General features: G+C 51.1%; 1 protein-coding gene across 1 annotated transcript in view; it reads right to left on the reverse strand.

Annotated features, from left to right (window-relative positions):
* LOC141050989 (uncharacterized) overlaps window positions 1–8,431 on the reverse strand; it is a 46,567-nt gene extending 38,136 nt beyond the window's left edge. Inside the window, exon 1 of the mRNA XM_073547759.1 lies at window positions 8,380–8,431. Within this exon, the coding sequence (XP_073403860.1) occupies window positions 8,380–8,406 (27 nt within the window). The 5' untranslated portion in view covers window positions 8,407–8,431. The remainder of the gene's footprint in view (window positions 1–8,379) is intronic.
* Window positions 8,432–8,662: the final 231 nt, after the last annotated feature.

Genomic DNA, 8,662 nt, shown 5'->3' on the forward strand with positions numbered 1-8,662 from the left:
TGAAAAGGTCTTGGAGAAAAAGAAGCAGGGTTGCTTCCGACCTGGAGCGTCCTTCTGGAAGAGGACCGCTCCAGTACCGACGGAAGAGGCATCCACCTCCAAGATAAAGGGTTTGTCCACATCGGGACGATGCAGAATGGGAGCGCTGGCAAAATGAGTTTTGATGGAGGAGAAGGCCTTGGAGACCTGTTCGGACCACACCTTGGGATTAACTCCCTTCGTGCTGAGGGCGACCAAGGGAGCTACCAAGGTGGAGAAGTGGGGAATGAACTGGCGATAGTAGTTTACAAACCCCAAAAAGTGCTGCACCGCTTTAAGGGAATGGGGTTCTTGCCAGTCCATTACCACCTGCAATTTGGCAGGATCCATAGCAAAACCCTGGGCACAGATGATATAGCCCAGGAAAGGCAAGGACTCCTGCTCAAACAGGCACTTCTTCAACTTGGCTTAGATGGAGTTAGCTCGTAAGCGGGCGAAGACTTTGCCAACCTCTCTCTCGGTGGGAGTCCATATCTGGAGAGAAGATGAGGATGTCATCCAGATAGACAACCACCGAGGTGGAGAGCATATCCCGAAAGATATCATTGACAAAGTACTGGAAGACGGCCGACGCATTACAAAGACCAAAGGGCATGACCAGATACTTATAATGGCCATCCCTGGTGTTAAATGCAGTCTTCCATTCGTCCCCCTCACAGATGCATATCAGGTTATAGGCCCCGTTATGAACTGGTCACCGAGGAGGATGGCAGGAATAGGCTAGGCACCAGTAAACCAGAAAGGTTGGTAACTTAGCTGATTGCAGACCCCTAAACCTAAAAACACAACTAGCAGTAGCCGTGGAGCGTACCTACGATGCCCTAAACGCCTCAGCACAGCCGGAGAGCTAAGGTGAAATCTAAACTGCCCCGGAGTAGACCCCAAAGGAATAGATAGCCCCCAAACATATATTGTCGTGAGACAAGATGAGACACAAACGCAGGCAGAAAATAGACTGAGCAAATGATGGGGCCCAAACTAACTAGATAGGATAGGAATAGAAAGACATTGTCTGCAATCACACAAAAAAAACCCAACACGTCTGATGTACAAAAAAACACTGACGTCTCAGGACCTCGCCCCCACTATATCAGCATTCTGGTATGAACTGGCAGCAAAGCAAAAGAGACTAATATAACAGGGGACTGAATAAACTGACACAAGCTGTAACATATGGAGTAGGGTCCAGCACTGCCCCCAGCACGGAGCACGCTGAACCCTTACAACAAGCAGAAAGAAGCAAAACCAGATCAGATGCAAAGGATTAGCAAATGAACAACTTAACTGAAAAATGCAGGATCAGGCAGGAGACATCAGACCTCAGAATGCACAGGAAGAAAACTAATCACCAGCAGGGAACAGGAGCAAGCCTGCTCACTTAAATAATCCAATCAGTGACCCCTGATCTTCAATCCTTGTCGTCAGGTGGCAGACTTTGGCCAGCTCCACTACCCACAGTAACCACCAGAGGGAGCCCTGACCCAGAAGTCAAATCGAGATAGTTCTGTTAGGGACGGCAGAACGCACTAAATATAAATAATAGGAAGTGCGTTCGCCGCCCGGGGTCCACCGTGCAGTAGGTGCAACAACCGCTACTGAGTAATGGCGGACTCGCTATATGGCGGTATACTGCACTCGGGTTAAACGTCACCCGAGGTGCGCAGAGCGGACTCTGTTAACTCACAGAGGCGCTAAAGCATAAACGCCGAGCCTGTTAGCTTCACAGGTCTCACCTGGCATGCACACACGGTATATGGTCACAGGACACGGCCCAAGACAGAGGTCGGCGTCCGTCTTGACCTACCATGCGCAAGTGCTGCTAACTGCAGCGCGGCGGTAACTACTGCCGCTACACGATAGTGCCGTGAGGCTTCACACTGTCGGACGCTAGTGTAGTGGTGCGGTATGCACTGTGGCGTATGGCTTGCCACTGACTGGCGCTGACTATAACTCTTAATTCCCTATCCACATGCGTAATATCAGAGGGAAGGGGTTTCATTATGAGTCAGTCACCAGAATCATACATCCATCACCATTCACACATAGCAAGTATAGTCTATACTAGCGCATGGGCGAGCGGCCATTCGGGCCTTTTATAGCCATGCGCTTCCGGGACCTTCCAGACCTCTGAGATGGGCCAATCAGATCAGGACAAGGAACCTGAGCATGTGACCCCCGATCTCCACTGGGAGATCGTCTCGTGGGCATGCCCAGTAGCGCGGCGAGAGGACTTAGCCTCTGGAGTGGTTTCCTGCAAAGCAGGTTGCACTACCATTGCTGGTCCAGAGGTGGCAGCAACATCCAGAGCCAAAGAGCTGGTCTGAGCAGGGTGCCTGGATCACCGAGATTGCTGTGCAGGTCCCTGAGCTGGATGTATGGCTCTGAATTCCAGCTGTGCAGCTGCAGGAATCTGATGCCTAGCAAGTTCACAACAGGTCCCCCACAGGTCTAATTTTGTGAAAACTCTTGCTCCCCGTAATCTATTAAGCAGTTCAGATATCAGGGGGCAGAGGATACTTGTTATTATCGGTGATGGCGTTAAGACCCCTGTAATCGATGCAGGCACGCAGTTCTCTTTTCTTCTTCTGGACAAAGAAGAATCCCGCCCCCGCTGGTGATACTGACTTCCTAATGAATCCTCTTGCCAGATTCTCCCTGGTGTATTGAGACATGGCCTCTGTCTCCGGGAGAGATAAGGGGTAGACGTGACCCCGGGGAGGCTCAGCACCTGGCAAGAGGTCAATAGGACAGTCATAGGGGCGATGCGGTGGAAGGGTTTCTGCCGCCTTTTTTGAGAACACGTCTGCATACTGTCGATAGTGTTTGGGGAGCGAGGAAAGATCTGCGGGGACCTCGGTGGAGGCAACCTGGAAACACTCCCTCAGACATCTACCCTCACATGATTTACTCCAACTAAGAATTCTCCCCAATATGGGGAGAATGATACCGAAACCAGGGGACCCCCTGAAGGACCTGGTCGATACCCTCGGGCATGATGAGGAGGGTTATCAGATCCTGATGAGATGGAGACACAGAGAGTAACAATGGGGAGGTCTTGTGGGTAATCTGTGAGGGCAGAGTTGAGCCATTCACCACTCTGACAGTGACTGGCTTAGATATCATAACCAGGGGTATTGCGTGCCGTTGAGCGAATGCAGATGACATAAAATTGCCCTCCGCTCCGGAATCCACGCAAACCTCCACCGCCAGAGTGGAAGAACCAAACTCAAGTGTCCCCTTAAAGGACAGCTTGGAGGAAAATGCCGCTGATACTAGTGAGCCGCCTCCTACGGCCACTAGACGCGAGCGTTTTCCCGGCTGCTCTGGGCACCGGTTGGCAAGGTGACCAGACTGCCGGCAAACATGACAGATCACAGGAGCTCGAGTGGACCGGGCTTGGATCCCACACAGGAAGCCCCCTGATGCTCGTACGCCCCATCGGGAGATTCCAGAGGATTAGCAAAACTGAGTGCCAACCTAAACCTGTGCCTACACTGGGACCACTCCAACCTTCGCTCAGCAAAGCAAAGATCTATACAGGTGGAAACGGTGATAAGCTCCTCCAGTGTGATGGGAATCTCCCTTGTGGCCAGGGCGTCCTTCACATTGTCAGTCAAACCTCTCCAGAATGCCGGAATGAGGACCTTACCTGGCCACTCCAACTCAGAGGCCAGCGTCCGGAACTGGATGGCGAAGTGGCTGACCATGGACGAGCCCTGTGACAATGCCAACAGCTGAAGCGCGGTGTCATGGGTTACTCGCGGTCCCAGGAAGTCCTGCTTCAGAATGCCCAAGAACTGCGAGGCACTTTGCACCACATGATCACTATGCTCCCACAGCAGTGTGGCCCACTCCAAAGCCCTGCCTGACAAGAGGGAAATAATAAATTCTGCTGAAGACTTTGCCTTCTTCTTTAAGCAGAAGATCGATACGATTAGAGAAAGCTTTGGCCCGCAGCCCCCAATGTGCCTCTTAGCCACTCAGCCCTGTTATTCCAAAACCAGATTCTCTACCATAACAGAAGATAAGCTCTCCACCCTCCTGTCAAGATCACACCTCACCACTTGTGCGCTTGACCCGCTCCCGTCCCACCTCATCCCTAACTTTGCCACAGTCTTCATCCCAACCCTAACCCACCTCTTCAACCTTTCACTTACAAATGATATCTTTCCCTCATCCTTCAAACATGCCTCAATCACACCCATCCTCGAAAAGCCCTCCCTTGACCCGTCCTCTGTGTCTAATTATTGCCCAATATCTCTTCTCCCTTACGCCTCAAAACTACTGGAACAGCATGTATATCTTGAACTGTCCTCCCACCTCTCCTCCTGTTCCCTCTTTGACCGGTTACAATCTGGCTTCCCACAGCATCACGCAACTGAAACTGCCCTAACTAAAGTCACTAACGATCTACTAACCGCCAAGAGCAAGCGACACTAGTCTGTCCTCCTCCTGGACCTGTCTTCTGCCTTCAACACCGTGGACCATTCCCTCCTGCTACAGATTCTCTCATCTCTTGACATCACAGACTTGGCCCTATCCTGGATCTCATCATACCTAACAGACCGAACATTTAGTGTCTCCCTCTCACACACCACCTTCTCACCTCGCCCCCTGTCTGTCGGTGTTCCTCAAGGCTCAGTCCTAGGACCCCTACTCTTCTCCATCTATACCTTTGGCCTGGGACAGCTCATAGAATCCCACGGCTTGCAGTATCACCTCTATGCAGTTTACACGCAGATCTACCTATCTGGACCTGACCTCACCTCCTTACTGACCAAAATTCCACAATGTCTGTCTGCTATTTCAGCCTTCTTTTCTGCTCGCTTTCTCAAACTGAACATGGACAAAACAGAATTCATCATCTTTCCCCCATCTCACTCTACCCCTCCACCAGACCTATCGATCAATGTTAATGGCTGTTCACTTTTCCCAGTCCCGCATGCTCGGTGCCTTGGAGTGATTCTCGACTCTGCCCTCTCTTTCAAACCACATATCCAAGCCCTTGCCTCCTTCTGCCGCCTCAAACTCAAAAATATTTCCTGGATCTGCACATTCCTTGACCATGAAACCACAAAAACACTAGTGCACACCCTTATCATCTCCCGCCTCAACTACATCAACCTCCTACTCTCTGGCCTCCCCTCCAGCACTCTGGCACCACTCCAATCCATCCTACACTCTGCTGCCCGACTAATCCACATGTCCCCCCGCTATTCCCCAGGCTCCCCCCTATGCCAAGCCCTTCACTGGCTTCCTATTGCCCAGAGGCTCCTGTTCAAAACCCTAACCATGACATACAAAGCAATCCACCACCTGTCTCCTCCATACATCTGTGACATGGTCTCCCAGTACCTACCCGCACGCAATCTTCGATCCTCTCAAGATCTCCCTATCTACTCCCCCCTCATCTCTTCTTCCCACAACCGCATACAAGACTTCTCCCGTGCCTCCCCCATACTCTGGAACTCTCTGCCGCAACACATCAGACTCTCACCAACAACAGAAAGCTTCAAGAAGAACCTGAAGACCCACCTATTCCGATAAGCCTACAGCCTGCAATGATCCTCAGTCTACTGAACCACCGCACAACCAGCTCTACCCTCTCCTAGTGTATCCTCACCCATCCCTGTAGACTGTGAGCCCTCGCGGGCAGGGTCCACTCTCCTTCTGTACTTGTGTGTCCCTTGTCTTACACGTTTATTGCACTTTTCTATATTTCCCCTTTTCACATGTAAAGCGCCATGGAATAAATAGCGCTATATAAATGTATAATAATAATAATAATAATAATAAATCCCACCTTAGTCCGCTCGGAGGGGAATCGTGCAGCCAGCAGCTCCAGCTGTATAGTGCACTGGCTCACGAAAAACCTGCAAGAAGCACTATCGCCAAAGAACTTCTCGGGCAGCGGGAGGCGGGACAAAGTCGGGACAGGGATGGTAGTGGACACATGGGAGACAGCCTCTGTGGCTGCCTGAACAGTGACTGCAGTAAGATCCACAGCTGAGGTTGAGCGCTCGAGAGCCGCCAACCCTCCAGCTGCTGGATGTACCTATGGAGTCGCTGCTTGCCAGCCATTACTAGCCAGACCCTGGCGCTAGTATAATGTTAGGGTTGCGGATCGCACTAAATATAAAATATAAGGAGGTGCGATCGCAACCCGGGGTCCACCGTGCAGAGATGGTAAACTGCTGCTTGGTAATGGCGGAGTGCAAACTAAACACTGGCGGGTAACCACTGACCCGGTGTGTACAGGAGCGAACTCTGTTACTTCACTGAGTTTGCTGGCACAAATGCCGGAGCCTGTTAACTCCACAGGACTCGGCAAATGGAGCGCTAGTGTAGAGTCTCAGGACTCTGCCCCCCCAGGACACAGGGATAGAATCCCTCTCAACTCAATAGTGTGCGGCAGTGCAACTGCATTGTCCCTGGTTGGGCCAGATAAGCGCACAGGTTGCGCATGGCGCTGCACAGGCGGTGGATGTCACTTGCCGCGGTACGATAGTGCCCCTCAGGGGGTGACACCATCGGACGCTAGTGTGTGTTGAGAACTAGGAGCACAGTGGCATGAGCATAGCCATCCATTGGTGCCGACTCTAACTCTGAATCCCTAACCAACATGCGTATCCAAGGGAGGGGAGTTATAATAAGTCAGTCACCAGATACATGCATCCATCATCATACACACCAATAACCATTAGAGTCTATACTAGCGCATGGCGGAGCAGCCATGCGACTCTTTTATAGCGGCGTCCTTCTGGGACCTTCCCAGTGGACCAATCTGAGCAGGAACGGGACCTGCACATGTAACCTCCGACATGTGAGAGGTTGTCCCACGGCCATGATCAGTAAGTAAAAGACAGGACTCAGTCCCAGAAGCATCTGCTTGCTGCTGACTAAAGCATGGTGTTATAGCAAAGCCTGAAGGAGCAACCAGACGCCTAGCATCAGCCTAGGCAAGACGCCGGGAATGACATCTCCACTGAGCAGGAATCTCTGCGGCCGCAGAGGAATGGGAGACCGCAGAGGACATGGCTTGAGATTCCCCTTGTGGAGTGGGGGGAAACTCGACGTATAACACAGGCCAGTACACCAGGAGATGTGGAGGGGCCATAGGAGGGCAACAACCCAGCAGCAGGACCGCTACCTCCACCTTTGTGCAAGGAGGACCAGGAGGAGCACTGCCAGAGCCCTGCAAAATGACCTCCAGCAGGCCACAAATGTGCATCTGTGTCTGCACAAACGGTTAGAAACCGACTCCATGAAGATGGTCTTAGTGCCCGACGTCCACAGATGGGGGTTGTGCTCACAGCTCAACACCTTGCGGCCCTCCAAAGAAATGCCACTCCACACCATTACTGACCCACTGCCAAACCGGTCATGCTGAAGGATGTTGCAGGAAGCAGATTGCTCTCCATGGCGTCTCCAGACTCTGTCAGATGTGCTCAGTGTGAACCTGCTTTCATCTGTGAAGAGCACAGGGTGCCAGCGGCGAATTTGCCAATCCTGGTATTCTGTGACAATTGCCAAGCGTCCTACACGGTGTTCAGCTAACCACTGAGCCACCGTGATGTCAAGTTCGGTGGAGGAAGCCTAATGAGTTGAGGTTTTTTCGCAGCCAAAGGTGTTGGATACTTGACCAGAATCCACAGTGGTCTCAATGCTGAGCTATAAGTGAGTTATCTTCAAGACGAGTTACTTCATACACTTGGGTACCACAGGTATGAAAAGAAAGACAGTGTTCCAGAAGGATAACAACCCAAAGCATAGGTCGAGATCGGTGAAGAAATGGTTTAATGACGATGAAGTAGAGGCGCTGGATTGGCCTCAGCCAAATCGAACATTTGTGGGTTGAGTTGAAGAAAAAGCTGTATACATACCCAAGTGAGTCAACCAGTACGCACCAACTTTGGTAACGTGTATAAAAGACCTGGGATCAGATGTCGGTCGAGACATGCTTGATGGAGAGGGTGCCCAGAAGTATTAAGGAAAGCCAAAAGGTGGATTTTCAAAATAATAAAAATTAAAAGTTATACTTAGGAGCAAAACAGTAATAGTGCAGTGACATGACAAAAATATACATAACTAATAATATGTTAAATAGTTGCAAGTCAAATTTATGTATGATAGCCAAGATGATTATCCATAAAATGATGTTCAAAGCTGTAATAGATGGTGAGATATGGAGCCTGAAAGTCAAGTTTCAAACATTGTTATTCTTTAGCTTGTCAGTGTAGTGACACAGACGGGAACACGTTCTGTCTCCTGGAATGTGACCGCAGCACTGAGGGGGTTACTGCCCCCTCTGCCCAGTAATGGGGAATCTCCAGCACCTACCTCCACCTGCAGAGCCGCACACCACATATATGGCTGTTCTGTGTGCACAGGACCTGGGATGAGGTCACAGGAGGGGAGGAGTCAGGGGTCACATGATCAGGAGCCTCAGTGTATGCAGGACTCTGCTGTGCTGGTTGTCATGGTGCTGGATGAGGGGAAGATTCTGTGTGGGGTCACAAGGGGTTTACAACTTTACAGGGTGGATGTAGCAGAGCCGTGTGTGTACAAGGTGTACAGAGTGGAGCCGTGTGTGTACGAGGTGTACAGAGCGGAGCCGTGTGTG

Source organism: Dendrobates tinctorius, unplaced genomic scaffold, assembly GCF_039654945.1.
Source record: "Dendrobates tinctorius isolate UK_male_01 unplaced genomic scaffold, ASM3965494v1 ptg000155l, whole genome shotgun sequence".
In the NCBI taxonomy this organism is placed as follows: Eukaryota; Metazoa; Chordata; class Amphibia; order Anura; family Dendrobatidae; genus Dendrobates; species Dendrobates tinctorius.